General features: G+C 38.9%; 1 protein-coding gene across 1 annotated transcript in view; it reads right to left on the reverse strand.

Annotated features, from left to right (window-relative positions):
* Positions 1-18,486, reverse strand: part of ANKS1B (ankyrin repeat and sterile alpha motif domain containing 1B) — a 1,587,094-nt gene that overhangs the window by 66,449 nt on the left and 1,502,159 nt on the right. The window contains 2 exon segments of the mRNA XM_049782864.1: positions 10,478-10,549; positions 12,369-12,497. Of these exon segments, the coding sequence (XP_049638821.1) occupies positions 10,478-10,549; positions 12,369-12,497 (201 nt within the window).

The following is an 18,486-nucleotide window of genomic DNA, read 5'->3' on the forward strand; positions in this document are numbered from 1 at the left end:
GGAAGGAAAAGTCCAATATCTAATGAACAAGGACAAAAGAAACAATCTAAGAATTGTGGGTATACCAGAAGTGGAGGAAATAGGGAAAGGGGAAGAACAAGTAGTCAGAGATATAATAGCAGAGAACTTTCCCACCCTCTGGAAAGAAACCAGTGCAAATCCAGGAAGTGAAGAGAGTCCCTAATAAAATAGACCCTAATAAACCAACACCAAGACATATAGTAATCCAAATGGCAAAAAACAAAGAGAAAGATGAACTCCTTAAAGCAATAGAGAGAAGAAAACCCTCAAGTACAAAGGAAGGGACATAAGAATCAAACCAGATCTCCCATTTGAAATAATTCAAGCAAGAAGACAGTGGAATGACATATTTAAACGACTGAATGAAAGAAATTTCCAATCTAGGGTCCAATACCCAGCAAAACTATCATTCATATGGGAGGACAGACTAAAAACATTCTCAAACAAGAACGAACTTGAAGCCAATCCTAAGCAACCTACTCAGAGATGAATTACACAATCCAAACCCCCAATTGTAACAAAAACCACCCTACACCACACAACTGCACAAGAATCATCTCTGTCAATAATCTCCCTAAATGTTAACAGACTAAACTCTCCAATTAAAAGACACATAGTAGAGAACTGGATTAGAAAAAAATAAACCGAACTTCTGCTGTCTGCAAGAAGCACACCTACAACTACAGGATAAACACAGGCTTAGAATAAAAGGATGGAAAGTAATTATTCAGGCCAATGGAAAACAAAAAAGAGCAGGGACAGCCATTCTTATATCAGACCAAATTCCATTCAACCTCAAAAAAGTGATCAGGGACAAAGAGGGACACTACTTACTGATCAGGGGAATACTAGATCAAGAAGTACTAATCCTTGTCAATATTTATGCACCTAATGTAGAGCCAGCAAAATATGTGAGGCAACTGCTTGCAAACCTGGAGAAACACATGAAGGGAAACGTGATAATAGTAGGGGACCTCAATACTCCACTATCATCACAGGACAGATCCACCAAACCGAAAAATAGCAAAGAAATAAGAGCTCTAAATGAAAAAATAGAAGATCTAGGGCTAATAGACTTATATAGGGCCCTCCATCCGCAGAAAGCAGAATATACATTCTTCTCAAGCTCACATGGAACCTTCTCCAGAATAGACCATGTCTTAGGATACAAAGCCAACCTATATAAGACCACAAATGTAAGGATCATTAGAAGCACCCTATCAGATCACTATGCAATAGAGGTCAAAATTGACTTCAAGAAGAAGCAATGGAGAAAAACTAATACCTGGAGATTAAACAACATGCTGCTCAACAACAGCTGGATCAAAGAGCAACTCAAGGAAGAAATAAAAAGATTCCTTGAAACAAATGATAATGAAGAGACAACTTGTCAAAATTTGTGGGACACAGCAAAAGCAGTAATTAGGGGGAAACTCATAGCAATATAGGCCTATATCAAGAAACAGGAAAATGTCAAAATCAACAGTTTAAAGGATCACCTCAAGGAATTGGAACAACAGCAGCAGAAAAATCCAACCACAACCAGAAGGCAAGAAATAATAAAAACCAGAGCAGAAATAAACAACATAAAAACTAAGAAAATAATACAAAAAATCAATGAGACCAGGAGTTGGTTTTTCAAAAAAATAAACAAGATAGATAAACCACTGGCAAAACTCACTAAAAAAGAGGGAAAACACCCAAATCAATAGGATCATAAATGAAAGGGGAGAGAGTACAACAGAAACCCAAGAAATACAACATATCATGAGATCATATTATGAACAACTATACTCAGCTAGGCTAGAAATCCCAGTAGAAATCGACAGATTCTTGGAAAAATACCATCTTCCAAGATTGGAAAAGGAAGACCTAGAAAGCCTAAACAGACCAATCACCTCAGAGGAAATTGAAGCTGTAATTAAGAAACTCCCTAAGAACAAAAGTCCAGGCCCAGATGGATTTACAGGTGAATTCTATCAAACATTCCGAGAAGACTTACTACCACTTTTCCATAGGCTCTTGCATACCATCGATAAAACAGGAATCCTCTCCAACTCCTTTTATGAGGCTAATATCACACTCATCCCCAAAGATGGCAAAAACCCCACCAAGAAAGAAAACTATAGACCAATCTCACTAATGAACATAGATGCAAAGATACTCAACAAAATCTTAGCAAACCGAATCCCGCACTTCATCAAAAAGATCATACATCATGACCAAGTGGGTTTTATACCAGAATGCAAGGTTGGTTCAAAATATGCAAATCAATCAACATTATACATCACATCAACAACAAGAAAGACAAAAACCACATGATCATATCAATCGATGCAGAGAAGGCTTTTGACAAAATCCAACACTCTTTCATGTTAAAGACACTCAGCAAAATAGGGTTAGAAGGAACCTTCCTCAAGATAGTTACAGCTATCTATGAAAAGCCTACAGCCAACATTATACTTAATGGCAAGAAACTAGAAGCATTCCCACTAAGGTCAGGAACTAGCAAGGCTGTCCACTCTCTCCACTCTTATTCAATATAACCTTAGAAGTCCGAGCAATAGTAATCCGACAAGAGAAGGGAATCAAAGGAATCCAAATTGGAAAAGAGGAACTCAAACTATCTATTTGCAGATGATATGATGATATACATTGAAAACCCTAAAGAGTCCACAGTAAAACTCCTAGAAACAATTAATCAATACAGTAAAGTGGCTGGATACAAAGTCAATACACAAAAGACAATAGCTTTTCTATATACAATCAATGAAGTAGAGGAGAGAGAGATCAAAAATACAATTCCATTTAAAATAGTATCAAAAAATATCAGGTACCGAGGAATCAACCTTACAAGGGAAGTGAAAGATCTATACCAGGGAAACTTTAAAACACTCCAGAAAGAAATTGAAGAGGATCATAAGAAATGGAAGAACATCCCATGCTCATGGATAGGTAGAAATAACATAGTCAAAATGATTATCCTACCCAAACTACTGTATAGATATAATGCAATCCGAATCCAAATTCAGACATCATTCTTTAAAGAATTAGAACAATCAATCACAAAATTCATATGGAACCACAAAAGACCCAGGATAGCCAAACACATACTGAAAAACAAGAAGCTGGTGGCATCTCCTTACCTAACTTGAAACTATGCTATAAAGCCATAGTTATCAAAACAGCATGGTACTGGTACAGAGACAGGACCTCAGACCAGTGGGTCAGAACAGAATTCCCAGACATAAATCCCCAGATATACAGCCAACTAATATTTGATAAAAGGGGCAAGAACTTGAAATGGAACAAAGAAAGTCTATTCAACAAATGGTGTTGGTACAACTGGAAAACCACATGTACGAAAGTGAAAATTGACCCATACCTCACTCCTTATACAAAAGTCAACTCAAAATGGATCAAAGACCTTGAAATCAGACCCTAAACTATAAAGTTTATTGAGAATAAAATAGGCAGAACACTCGAAGACCAATATATCAAAAAGGTCTTCGAGATGGAACACCAATGGCAAGAACTTTAGCATCAAACATAAACAAATGGGACTACATCAAACTAAAAAGCTTCTGCATGGCAAAAGAAACCTTACTTAACACAAAAAGACAGTTAACAGAATGGGAAAAAATCTTTTCACTCGACATATCAGATAAAGGGCTGATATCTAGAACATACAAAGCACTCAGAAAGCTGAGCCCCCTAAAACCAAATAAAGCCATAAAAAATGGGGAGATGAAATGAATAGACACTTCTCTGAGGAAGACAGAGGATGGCCAACAAACACATGAAAACATGCTCACCTTCACTAATCTTCAGGGAGATCCAAATCAAGACAACAATGAGGTACCACATTACACCAGTGAGGATGGCTCACATCAAAAATAATGGGAACAATCTTTGTTGGCGGGGATGCGGTATGAAAGGCACTCTCATCCACTGCTGGTGGGAATGCCCCCTAGTTCTACACCTATGGAGAACAGTCTGGAGAGTGCTCAAAGAACTCAAAATTGAGCTGCCATTTGACCCAGCAATTGCTCTCCTAGGTATCTACCCCCAAGTTGGAAGGACATTCATTCCAAAGTATGTGTGCACCCCACTATTTATCGCAGCACTCAGTATAATAGTCAAGTCCTGGAACCAACTTCGATGCCCAACAACAGATGAATGGATCATTAAGATGTGGTATCTATACACAATGGAATACTACATGGCAGTCAGAAATGATACAATCACAGACTTTGCAGCAACGTGGATGGACCTAGAACATATTATGTTAAACGAAGTAAGTCAGAAGACGAAAGATAAACACATTATGATAGCACTATTCTGAAGCACCTAGAACATACACCTTATATATAACTAATACTCAACAACCAAATAACAGGGTTTAACAGGGTAGAAACTCCAAACACTGTAGTAGTCAACATATACTTGGGAGTAGGGTCCAAAATACAAGAAAAAGGAGCAAGACAAACTCTTGACAACACATTATACCACAAAGAAACCAGCAATAGCAGAAACAGCAGCATTGAGAGAACAGGTATGTAATCAGCCTTCTAATACAAAGGCCCATAATAATCCCTTAGGGATCTTATATAGGATCACAGGTAAAGAACACCACAGAAATCACTGACTCCAATGGAAATATCTCATAACACTATGTTTTAATGCCTTAATCTTACTATATTTAAAATAACTTCTCAGTTTTTCTATCCACAGGCGTTCTTGGATACAAAGGGTGGACAAACTAAGATGGCATCTTGGGGCCCAGTCACACGAGTTACCATACCCAGCTTGCACTACAAGAATGTCCCGAGAAAACTCTTTAACATACACTTTATCTCTAGGTTATACCTTCTTTTAGGATTTGAAGCACGTGACCAGTCAGACCACCGAAGCAGCAACTGTGACGTACAAACTTATACTACAGGCCCTACTCTTCAAACACATTCAAGCAAACTAGCATTCCCTTGCTATTTTCTCCTCTCTTCTCCCTACTTTCTTTTTTATTTTTCTTTTCTATACCTTTCTTCTCTTTTCCTTTTTTTCTTTCCTCTTCTTCCTTTCTTTCTAATGTATTTTCTCTTTTCTTCCTTCCTACCCCTTCCATATACTTTCCCTTTCCCCCCTTTGGAAATCCAACTATCCCTTTACCCTTCAATCCCATCCAGACCTCCTACCGTATTAAAACTCTTCACCCTCAGTTCTTAATCCATTAGGCATCAAGACTGACCTCCTACCCCAACGAACCAGTACCCAGCACCCAAGCAAAGGGACACCCAGTCAAACCCACACCTCATCCCCTGCAAGAAAAGGCAACCAACTCCCCTGTGAACTCAGGCTGCGTGGCCCTCCCTACCATCTCCCCCTAACATGGACTGTTACTTGAAACCAGACTTAGCTCTAAAAGTATCCCCAATGCAAGAGCTCTTCCAAGACCTTCCTGCCGCAAATCTTTACCAATCTCAAGAAGATCAGAAGCTGTGATGAAAAGGTGCCTGGGAACCCACACACCACAAGAAAATCCCAAAAGACAATGGGGAAACCTAAACTTTCAACATAAGTATAAGACCTGTATTATATCACCTCTTTACCTGCTTATCCCCAAAAGTAAAGTAGTCTCTTGCATCACTTTGTTCCTTTAATTACTTTAATTCATTTTTCTTACAAATGTTTGTTCTACATATACATAAGTGAACACATATATTTTTATTCCTATTTTTATCTTTTTTGGGTGTGTGACCTGTTTCTGTTTTCTTCTCTGTCCACCCCCAAATGAACCGACAATATAATGTAGCACCATTCCTCCCTGCAAACGCACACTAATAAAAGGGGAAATCCTATATATAAAAACGAGCTCTTATCTACTAGGGATAAGAACTCATACTAGTTTACAATACAGGGATATCTCCCACCTTGAAAATATGTCATGCGGACCCAACTTAGACCCCAGGTGATTAGACACCATCCTTCCAGCCTTGAATCCTGGATCCCAGACATAGAAACGACAAAGTTCCTCACAACAGCTATGGGAAACAAATCCCAACCGGGACATCCTTAATACTGCTGGGCCAACAACAAGTGCCAGCTCTAATATGATATCCTGACAACGAGGAAAATGGGAACAACTTGACCTAAGAGCAGGTTATCCTACCTCACCAGCTAACGATAAGACAAAATCAGAAGACTTGTCACCCTTTGGTCGGTCCAAAAGCCAAGATCGCGATTTACAGATGACTGGCTACTAGAACCATGACTGGACTGTATATAACTTGGGACCAATAAAAAGCCCCAGTCTAGGGTCTGAATTATGACCTGCACAACCATGATCCCCAGTTCCAAAGATCTGGCTGAGACAATTGCAACGGAATGGGGCTTCTGGAAACACAATGAAAGACGCTATCCTAGGTTCCATCCTAGGATCAGTGCAAAGACCAAGACCACCAACCACAGAAGATAGATTAAAATGACACTGAGGGAACAGAACTTCTAGAACGACAAGGAAGAAAGACTTCATCATAAATCCCACTCCTGGACCTATCGTCCTGCCTCCCAGTTCGAGTGGGAAATAAGGGAGGCACCAAGACCAAACAGGTGCAAGACTAATAATAGTAAACTAGCTACAGAGGGGACCACATTTTCTAGCAGCCCCGGGGGTGAGAGAGGAGGATTTGGGAGGTAGAAAGAAAACAGAGGTATAGGGGGGACAAATCGGTGATGGGAATCCCCCTGATTTTATGTAAATATGTACCTAAAATATTGTCAACAATATGTAAGCCACTTTATTCAAAACAAAAATTATATTTAAAAATTAAAAAAAAAGCTCTAAATAGGGGCTAGGAAGGTGGCGCTAGAGGTAAGGTGTCTGCCTTGCAAGTGCTAGCATAGGACGGACCGCGGTTCGATCCCCCGGCGTCCCATATGGTCCTCCCAAGCCAGGAGTGATTTCTGAGTGCATAACCAGGAGTAACCCCTGAGCATCAAATGGGTGTGGCCCAAAAAACAATAAAAAAAAAGCTTTTAAATAGTGTTCTTTTTTCTAGTTCATTTTAAGCAACAGACAGGTATTTAACTAAATTATTCTTCCTTGAGACTACTAATACAGCTTTGCTATTGCTGAAAGAATGGAATTTTAAGATCCACTTAATTTCAAAAAATGAGCTGAAATTCAAATAAGAGAATTGTTGTGTGTGTTTTAAATAGTGCTGTAAACACTCGGCCTATTTATGCTGATTAGAGCATTGAAGTAGCAGGACCCAGATAATCTAGTAAATAGTATTAATTCAGAGATGCCAAATGAAATTCTTAGGAGTGTGCATTATGAAGATTGAAAAATGTTCCTATTTCTAATCATTCTTTGGTGACAACATTGAGATAAGATATACATTTAGGGGCCTGAGAGATAGCACAGCAGCAGGGTATTTGCCTTGCATATGGCTGATCCCGGGTTCAATCCCTGGCATCCCATATGGTCCCCTGAGCCTAATAGGAGCAATTTCTGAGCACAGAGCCAGGAGTAATCCCTGAGCACTACTGGGTGTGGCCCCAAAGTAAAAATAAATATATATTTAGAAGCCATGTTTCTAGAATTATGAAACCAGCAGGAATCCTAAAGGGCTTCCAGACTAGAGAATGCGGGAAGCAGGGGATTTGCAGGATTTAGCAGTGTGGGTCTTGGGGTTACACACATTTCAATCTGAGCCCCAGATAAACAGGTTAACTGTTGTGCTCCCCTGTGAGGGTTTAACCTAAGGGTCAGTTTTCTCATCTGTAAAATGGGAATAATGGCCACACTCCTCTCATGGATTCATGGTAAAGATGAGCTGTGATAAGCAGGTGACGTCCTCAGCGTAGACAAGAAAAGGTGGCACACTGGCATCTCAATATCAGTTCTGATAATGAGGGACAAGGATCCCTGAAGTCAGGAAGCAGAACTCTAACTTCATGATAAGTACCAGAGATGTTTTATCTTAACAGTTTCTGAGATAAAAATTCATTGGAGTTGAGAGTTTCAGTCTTAAGTCTAGAAATCATAGGCTGAACTTCAGTTCATGATGATTTCATACATTTTTAGCTATCTTCAATGGATGTTACCTTTCAGACTTAGTGCTCTTAGTTCAATTACATGTTTTTCACTTTTTCTTTCAGATAGGAGTGTATTGGGGATTGAACACAAGGTCTCATACATCTCAAGGCATTAACTGACACTGAGTCTCCTTCCCTTGCTTCAGCTATATATGCGTTTCAATACTTTCCATCCAAAAGTACTTATGTGAAATATAAGACTAACTACCAAATGACTCCAAATGAAAGTTAAGGATCCTTGATCTTAGTTTCAGCTCTGCCTAGTTGCTATACTGAATTCTTCTGATACTCTTCATTACCACTGTCAGGCATATATGACTGTGTCCTTTTATCTGTTTTGCAGGAAGTAAGAATGAGGCAGGTGTGAGAGAAAAGGCAGGAGGGATGTGTGGAATGAGTGACATGTGGTTTGGTTTAGATGGACTCAAAGGAATCTAACACTCCTAAGCAGCATTCTTGGACCTGTCATTTCTTCCCTCATTTACAGCCCTTTACATTATTCAACCGAATTAAATGTTCTATTAAAAAAGAGACTAGAAGCTGGAGTAAAAGTATAGTCGGTAGAATTTTTGTTTTGTATAACGTTAACCCAAGTTCAATCCCCAGCACCCCATATGGCAGGGGTCTCAAACTCAATTTATTTGGGGGCCACAGGAAACAAAGTCAGGGTGAGGCAGGGCCGCATAAGGGATTTCGCTTACCAAATATTCGCAATAAAAAATCGCATTAGTAAGAAAAAATCGCATTAAACATTTGCATACCCCGAACGAAACTGCTCGGGGTATGCGAATGTTTAATGTGATTTTTTTTCTTACTAATGCTATTTTTTAAAAATTATCTTTATTTAAACACTGTGATTACAAATATAATTGTAGTTGTATGATTACAGTCATGTAAAGAACACCCCCTTCACCAGTGCAGGATTCCCACCACCAATTTCCCAGATCTACCTACTCTCCACCCCACCCACACCTGTACTTGAGACAGGCTTTCTTTTTCCCTCATTCATTCACATTGTTATGATAGTTTTCAGTGTAGTTATTTCTCTAACTGCACTTATCACTCTATGTGGTGAGCTTCATGTCTTTAGCTGCACCTACATGGGAAGATGGGGGGAAGTAAGGGTTGGGACTGAGACAGTAAAATATTAGAAATGAGCTTTGTAGGGCAATATCATGGTCACAATACAAGATGGATATTATGGATATATAGAATATATGCATACAATACTATCAATATAAAAACAAGGAGAAAAAATTTCCACTGATTGTCCCAACATAAACGAGTGCTAGAACGGCCTGCCCTCCTCCCAGAGCGCATTCCCATTAGTGTAGGGAGAGATAGGGGGAAAGCCTGTTGACCCCTATAGAGTCCACCTAGACTGGCGCCCAGGGAAGGACTGAAGTCCAGAGGAGAAAAACCCTATACCTGGCAAAAACTGGTCTCCAGAATCAAGGAGGAAACTGGAAGCCAGATGTCTGCCCGCCCTCCTCCCCATGCACCTCCCCCCTGGAGTACGGAGGGAGGGGGGAAGCCTGAGGACCACTAAGAGTCCACCTGAACTCACTTCTGGCTATCTGAACTAGCACCCAGGGAAGGCCTGGAGTCAGGGGGAAAAGACAAGATTGGCTGGGGGCCTTCCAAGCCTCCCAGCACTCCCCAGGCTAGGGAGAAAGGTCTTACTAATGCGATTTTTATTGCAATTATTCAGTAAGCGAATAATTGCGAATACTGTGATATTTGAAGGCTGGCCGCGGGCCACAAAATGTTGTACGGAGGGCCGTAAATGGCCCGTGGGCCACAAGTTTGAGACCCCTGCCATATGGTTTCCTGAATCCCACCAGGTGTGATCCTTAAGAATAGAGTCAGGAGTCAGCCTTTAGCACCAGTGGGTATCGCTCCATTAAAGGGCACTAATTCAGACATCGAAAAGAATATTATGCTCTCAATTACTGTCTTATATGCTATGGTCTCAATATTTCTGTATTTAGTAATTTTATATAACTAATTTTTTTTTATTTTCAGTAAATGTATGCAGTGGTGCTTAAAACATTCTCTTGCAAAAAAACACATTATTGTTTTTTCCCTGTTCTAGAAAATGATCTATGTAGCTGCCACTGGCTTTAAATCTTCAAGAGCAAAGATAACATGGCATAGATATATCAAACAACTCAAACCACAGTGAGATCAACTCAACTAGAAACATGAACAAAGCTCAAACACCTTTTTATGTAACAACAGCATGATTCAGTAGACCAACAGATGAAGAAAATACTGATCTGAAAGTGGCAATTTGTATCTATACCCAGTATTTAGTATTTCACAGACTAGAAATAAAAGTGTTTGGCAAACTTACCCGCATTTTCGCACAGGCATCTTGGGTTGATTCTGTCCCCCTGAGCTCTTTTATCAGCATAGAACCTAAATACTACAATACAAAACAAAAAAGGGCAGTGATTTATGAAACACATACTTATGAGTAATGACTTGAAATCAAATTGTGGAAGTCCTACTAGTGAGGCTTCCTGGCTACAAACTGTCACATAATTTTTAGAAACTAACAGTTACTAATCTTAACAAATAAGTGAATTTAAAGAGAATGCAGCAGACTTTACCATCATTCTGGGAGGCTGTAATTGCTCTTGATAATAAAAGTGCAGCATTTTCTAAAGATGCCATCTTTCACATCATATTTAACTGCAAATTGGGGCATCTAAAAATGCCCCCCCTTTTCCCCTAGGCAATGATGTCTGCAAAAATAAATCCCACTACTCTTTCTGTAATTATAGGGCTGCAGGAGACAGCTGAGAAGCTAAGCAACATGGGTAGTTGGCTGTATAGGTAATTAATGTGAGGCTCTTCTCCAGAATGAGATGCTGGAGTCTGGATATTTCCTCATTCACAGCTGCATGCCTTAGGGAAATGCACCTGAGAAAGGAAGGGAAGAGGGATGGAGAGAAGGGTGTACCTCTCTGGGGTCCAACAGAGTGAGAGCTGAGCCTCTGCTGCAAAGATTGTTTTGTTTGTTTTGTTTTGGGGCCACACCCTGCAGTGTTCAAGGGCTACCCCTGTATCTGCATTCCAGAATCTCCTGAAAGTGCTTGGGGAAATTTATTGGATACCAGGGCCTTATAGAGGGTTTATAAAATCCAGATCAGGATAGAATCCATGTTGGGATGTGTGAAGTAATGAGGTTTACTATCTCTACTGTCCCACACATAGATTTCTTAGAACAAGAGGTAGGAGGCAGGTAGGATGAAAATATTACTTTTCAGAAAGATGGACCCCAGCCTGCCTTGGGAAAAATGCCACTCTGGTTCTGGGAAGCCCTGGTTAACTGTGAAACTGCTCCTCGGCCAATGATTTAATCCCAGGGCTAGAGCATGCTTGGGCCTTCAGGTGCCAGCAGGACTGCATCAACAGTGGCCACACACGAGGCAGTGTTAGGGGGCCATACTTTACTGGGGACTGGGTCAGCTTATGCTTCCCTGACAACTGTGCTATCTATCTGGCACTCACTTTTTTGGCTTTGGAAGTCCCAAAAGGGGGCTTATTTTTTCCTCCCAATTTCCTCAAAATCAGAACTCTATATGGTCTCTTCCTCCCATTCTTCTTTCCCTCTCATATCTGCACACTATTCCTGGTTCTGTACTTGTGGGGGGACCCTGTAGTGCTTCTCCATGCACACATGCCACCTGTTGGCCTAACTCTCCAGTACCTACTGTGTAAATTACTTTAAAAAAAAAAAAAGGTCAATTCTTGGGACAGAGAGATAGCATGGAGGTAAGGCGTTTGCATTGCATGCAGAAGGTCAGTGATTCAAATCCTGGTATCCCATATGGTCCCCTGAGCTTGCTAGGAACGATTTTTGAGTCTAGAGCTGCTGAGTTTTTTTTTTTTTTGAGTGCTGCTGGGTGTGACCCCAAAACAAACAAACAAAAAAACCAAAGGTCAATTCAGCCATCTACAAATGATGATGGAAAGAATTTGTCATTAATTGAAAGTGGGAAACCTCAGCTCTGAGATCACTAGAATATATATCTTTATGTGCTAGAAGTGTGCTTCTCATCTTAGAACTGCTTCCCATTCAAAAGAGCCAGCTATATAAAAAGGTGGTCAAAAGGACTATAAACTTCTAAGACTAAAAGGTACCAAAAAGGAGAGGGGATAGTTATCTTTTCCATGTGAAAGTAAACAAGAGAAAATATACCCACTGATGCTCAAAGAGTGATTTGGGGGTGACTTACAAAAGCTTTGTAATCACAAGACTGGAAGATGAGCTTTTCTGGGTGATGCTGCCAGTACTGCACTGGAGTGGAGGCGGTTGCTTCATTTGGGGGTCGCAAAGTGATAGAAGGTTCTCCCCAGTCTCCTGTCTGAAAATCAGATTTATTCTAGAGGTAACACAAGTAGCAGACAAAATTCATTCCCCATCACTAACCTGAGTTCATCTTATCCACATAAATTATACATGTAAAAATACTCTTGGGTGTTATCTGTAGATAAATGCTTGTACCATTTACTATGATTTTATATGTCTTAGCATCATATTTTGCAAAAACTAACTTGACTTTGATGTGTGAGAAAAGTTGAATTATTTAGCTTGAGGATGACACTCAAAGATGAATTCAATTTAAAAAAAACCAAATATGAAGGTATCATATATGATGTATCAATTCTTAATTTTGTTACAACAGAAAAAAAACATACAATCAGGAAGCCTTTCCTTTCTGCTCTAGACTTCACTGTTTTTAACATTTAGTTTTACTTGCTATTATAGTCAGTATATTCCATTTCATATATTTCCATACCCAAGCAGGATAGGTGATATCATGTTACACAACTTGTTTTTGTCTGGAGAAAATATAATTTTGGAGTGAGATATAATTTTTATACTAAAATATAGAGAAAAAAAGCATACTAAAGGGTAATAACTAGCTCCTCACATCAGAATTCATTAGTATTTTTATGATGTTATGGTGACAGTATCTTGATAGACTCAATATTCATTACTATTTTATTATTTATTAATTTTTGGTCACACTTGTAGTGCTTAGGGATTACTCTGTGCTCTGTGCTCAGGGTTTTTCTCTTGGCTCTCTGCTCAGGAATTACTCCTAGTGGGGCTCAGGGGACTATATGTGATACCAGTGATCAAATTTGGGTCGGCCAGATGTAAGGCAAGTAAGGCAAGTACCTTACCCTCTGTACTATCGTTCTGGACTAAGATAAAATATTTAAATTCACATTTTCTCTTAGGAGCCTAATCATGTACCTGAGGATCCTGGTGCCCAGACTAGCACATGCTCAGGCCTAAGACAAAAAGACATTTCAACATTACATACACTTCCATTTCATGAGAATTCGCCTCATTGCTTTATTAAAAGTATGAGCATCTGAAAGGCCAAAAGTTACAGTTTTTGCAGGTTTTTTCTGGACTCTATTGTGAGGCATGATAATGGGAGATTTTTGCTCTTCTCACAGCTTTGAAATTCTGCCTTTTCAAAGTTCTTTGGTCTCATTTGGATGTAACAAAAACTAGACAGACCACAAGGAGATTTTCAAAGCCACAGTTTCCTAACCTGGAGTTTGTTGGTTCTAAAGAACTCTAAGAAATGACCTCAGTGATTGGAAGATTACAAGAAGGTCTCATGAGGTCCAAAACCAAGCAAAAGCTCTGCTAGAAACCAAATTCTATAAAACTATGAGCAAGTGCATTGACAATATTGGATTTTCCACGATTTTAGGATAATATAAAATTCTGGAGACAGTTGCAAGTTTTGCGGGGAGAAACATTCTAGTGTTTATCACATTCTTTGAATGGCTCTAGAAACCACCAAAAGTTGGGAACTGCAATTCTCTAGGAAGAGCTTAAGCAAGATGCATGTTTTGAGGAAGAATGTTTCAGTTCTTTCTGTGCAGTCTGGGCAAAGTAAGCTTCACTCTGACTCCCCGGCTTAGCACTGGAGTAGATGACCAGCTAACCTCTCTCCTCTCTGTTGTGCTCTGCTCTGAGCTGGTCTGTATGTGGCTTCTTTTTAGTTGCAGATTTACAAGCTCCATTTGATTTGGTTCTCCTATCCTTTGACTGTTAATATTAAACCTTTCTTGGAGATTTACTTTAGCATTTTTTGTCTATTTGATGAATCATCACTGATTCTTGAGTTTTCTACTGAGATTGATTTTTATTTTGTAAAAACAGTAACTGGGAGTTCAGTTTCGAATTAAGCTTTTACCTTTGACTTCCTGTTTTGAACTTTTCTTTCTCTCTCAAAGACCTAGATATTTATGATCTCTCAAGTCTTTATTTTCATGGCTATAGTTTACTATCAAAAATTCAGATAAAATTCAAAATGTACGGCCTGGAGTGTCCAATCTAATTTTGAAGTTGAGTGTAAAAACCTAAAGTTAGAACTCTGGAAATGTGCAGCTATAAATCCTTAATTCAAAGAGCGCCCCCACCCACAATCTCTCCAAGTCATCATTTGATTCCTTCCCTTCTCCCTCCTCCCTTGAAAAGGCAACAATAACAGAGAGAACAGCTGTACAGTAAAGTCACAGGAACACTGCTGACGAAACAACAGAAGTTTGCACACAACTCCGTGGAAAGATACAAGGGAGGAGCTTGAAAGACATCAAAAGATCCTTTGATCCAGAGTCTGTGGATGCAGCAATTCAAATCAAGCATCGGCTCTTCACAAAAGCACTGTCAGTCACAGTTTAGCTGAAGTAGATCTCAGCAGAGCTCAACAGGCAGTTTTCCAAAAAGCCTGAACAAACATGTTAAGTGCTGGGAATACCAAGGTTTGGGGGCAAGGGATGGGAATAGGGCTTGGGTTGGGGGTGAAGCTACAAGGACATTCCAGGTGTTAGTATTTAAGCATGCAAATCGTATGCAAACTCATTCTTTAATGGTTGAATTAACTCAGGCACTTTTATAATTAAACTTCAATGTGAGTTCCAGACACATACAGCCAAATGCTTATCCAAATATTTACATCATCCATTGAAGTCAGAGCAGCCAGCTAGGGAGCAACAAAGTCCGAGCACAATCCACCTAAGTCTGAAAGCCCAACCCATCTCTTAATTGTTAACCTTTTGGGAAAAAAAATTAGTGGCACATTCTCTTGTCTCTTTTTAGGCAGCACCATAATCTCCAATCTATGGCTCTACTTTGACCAGAAATTATATAAACCACCTGCTCTGAATCCAGGGGGACCTGCCAAGGCCTTCTCCATGTGCTAGGGAGAGATAATGATAGGGGTGAAGAACATAATCCTTCTTTAATTTTCTTTATGGCCTTAAAACATTGCTCCTGTCCAAATATTTTTAAATTCCTCACAGAGACTGAATTTACTTTTCTGGAAATAGAAACTAAATTTTTGTAATACTTTATGCTATTTCCAGTAATTCATTTTCGAAGCAGAGGGAAATGAGCTCTTTAGAGGGAATAAACAAGGAAATTAATTTCTTTTTATCTTGGAGATTAACTTTTACAAATGTTTGATGTCAGCAGATTTAGGCAATTCAGCTGACAGGTACTGATGCTTCTCTTTGGGATTCTTTTCACTGGAACAGATGGACTTGGCATTTTACTATTATTAAAGGCAGGTATGACCTAGACCCATGGAAGAGTTTCAGCTTTTCCTGTTCAACTGACAGTGAAAGCAAGAGTTCAGAAGACAAGAGTGCCTTAAATCTCAGTCCTATTGGAGAATGAAATATAGCAGAAATGACTAATGGAAGGACTAGGCAGAGTAGCTGATCTTGGGAGCAGCTGAAGAGACCAGAAATCAAAGAAGGCTATTTTTGCCACATATATAAAATCATTTCAAATTGTCAAGTTCAGTATTTGGTCTTGTTCAACAGCACGTTTTCATCTATGAAATACCTGTAATTCTTTAAGTAAGTTTAAACAATTTATTTAATAATTTTCCAGTCAAACAAATACTTATTAAATATGTCTCAAATAATGGTTTCAGAGCAAACATTTAATAAAAACTAGATCTCATATGGGTAATGATGATATAGCAATAATATTAAATAATAATAATAATAAAATATTTAATAATAATAGCAATATATTTAATTGAAAGAATAAAATTAAAAAATTGGGGGTACAGTTCTGCTATATTTTAAGTAATTGTAACTGGTAGTGCAACTTAAAAGTCTCTTGTAGTTTCAGAGAAGAAATGAAGATGATTGAAGTAGTCTTACTAAATGTTTTCTGGCTATTCTTTTCTTCCCTTTTTTTTTTTCTATATCCATAATCAAACCCAGCCAGTCACTCAAGCTCTATCCCTGAGCAAACTATTTTTTTTAGAATAAATAATCAATGATCTTAATAGTCCAAGAATTTGGTCATGGTTTAAAACTTGTTTACTTGGTTATATGTGTACATGATATCAATGAAGAAGATAAAAATATCCATCTTTAGTTAGTTTTCCAATGAAACGCAAATAAAAATAACCTCCAAATATGAAGGTAAAACATAATTTGAATCTAGAACTTAAACTGAGAATTGTTTCTGGTTAAGAGGTATTTATCAATCTCAACTAGATATACATAGTCTGGCTGAGTTGGAAAGATTATCCTTGGCTAAACCAAATGAACTGTAATGAAATAAAGTGTTTTCCTTGCAACTGTGGTTTTCAAAGACTGGTCCATAGGCCAGTTATGGTCTGCAGAAATTTCCTGTTTATCTTTGAAAAAATTCCTGATGCTTAACACACGGGACACAATAGAAATGGTAGTGAAGTTCTTGTCTCCCTGAAACAATGCTGCAGCCATGGCTATCCTAGCAAAGTCGCAGCATGTTTTCACACTAACATTATTTAAATTAAATACTGTCTTTTCACATGTTCAAAATGTTCTATTATTAGCACTTTTATTTACTGCTTCATTTCTGACTATTTTCAATTTAAATAACTACAGAACTTTTCATTTTCTAATATTAGGTTTAAAAATGAATACACAAAATACTGTTATAAAGAGTGGATTTTCTTTCTGCCTTACCAGTCCTCCCAATTTTTCTTTTCTCTTTTTGTTTTGTTTTGTTTTGTTTTGGGGCAACACCAGATGACGCTCAGGGGTTACTCCTGACTACGTGTTCAGAAATTGCTCCTGACTTGGGGGACCATATGGGACTTTGGGGATCGAACCGAGGTCCATCCTGGATCAGCCGTATGAAAGGCAAATGCCCTACCACTGCACTATCGCTCCGGCCTCTCAATTTTTATCTTATTCTCTCAGTCTGCATGTATAAAAAGCTTGAAAACTATTATCCTTTACCAATACCTCAAAAATATAAATAAACCATCTATGAATTTAATTGAACACAGAAAATTCACAAAAGCCCAGAGATAGCTTTATTGGATGGCAGATTCTCCAAGTGCAACCTTGAAACTTAATTATCTGAAAAAGTGAGGAAACTGTATTGTTTTATTTCCTATATATCAGCTACCCATGGTACATGCCAAAACATCAGATCCAATAGTTCTCTCTTCCAAAATGGGAAACTTTGGAGATTATGCATGCTCTGAGGATACCAAGGGAGCCCATTGCCTATAGTCTTCTTGAGATGAAAGTTTTCTCAGGTGTCAAGTCAATCATTAAAAGCCATAAGTATATCTCACTTCTAACATGAATAGAAATGCCTGGCATTTTCCAAATCTTGCATTGTTCTTTAAATTTTATTAGGATTTAATTTATGTTTTAAAATAGAAGCTTTTAAATCTTTTCTACTAGGAACTGCTCCCACCTACCTGCTTGTAAATTTAGATCTGAACATTAACAAACATGATTCTCTAATTTATCAGGATACTTAATGTAGAACTAAACTGATTTGAAATGACAATTGGTATTTTCAGGTTTCTTTTTCAATAATTCTGACAAACACCCAAACAGACATAAAAATCTCTTTGATGCCTCCGACTTGCCATAATCCCCCCAAGGTCTTGCAGCGTGCTACATGATGCACTCTTCTTATAAATATGTATGCATCTGCTTAGCTGTGATGCAGCGACAAGGGCTCCTCTAAGCATGTCTGCACACACGAAAGCAGCCTGCTGCCATGGTTTTTGATCAAGACCGAGAACATTACCTGGATCACATGCACTATGTCATAAGGAATATGTTCCTTTTGATGAATAAGGCTACTTCCGAAAAGGAAAAACACTGGTTGCAACTGGGGTTCAGGGGGACCTGCCGGTTCCTTGGCACACCAGTACCTGGCCACACACAGACACCAGTAGCCCCATGCACAGGAGGAAGGGTGCAATTCACGCAGCACCCCCCAAAGGGCCTTTGCATGCGGCACCAAGAGCTCTGCTAGTGATTCTCAACCAAATGTCTGTCTTTGAACAG

Source organism: Suncus etruscus, chromosome 11 (assembly GCF_024139225.1).
Source record: "Suncus etruscus isolate mSunEtr1 chromosome 11, mSunEtr1.pri.cur, whole genome shotgun sequence".
Taxonomy (NCBI): domain Eukaryota; kingdom Metazoa; phylum Chordata; class Mammalia; order Eulipotyphla; family Soricidae; genus Suncus; species Suncus etruscus.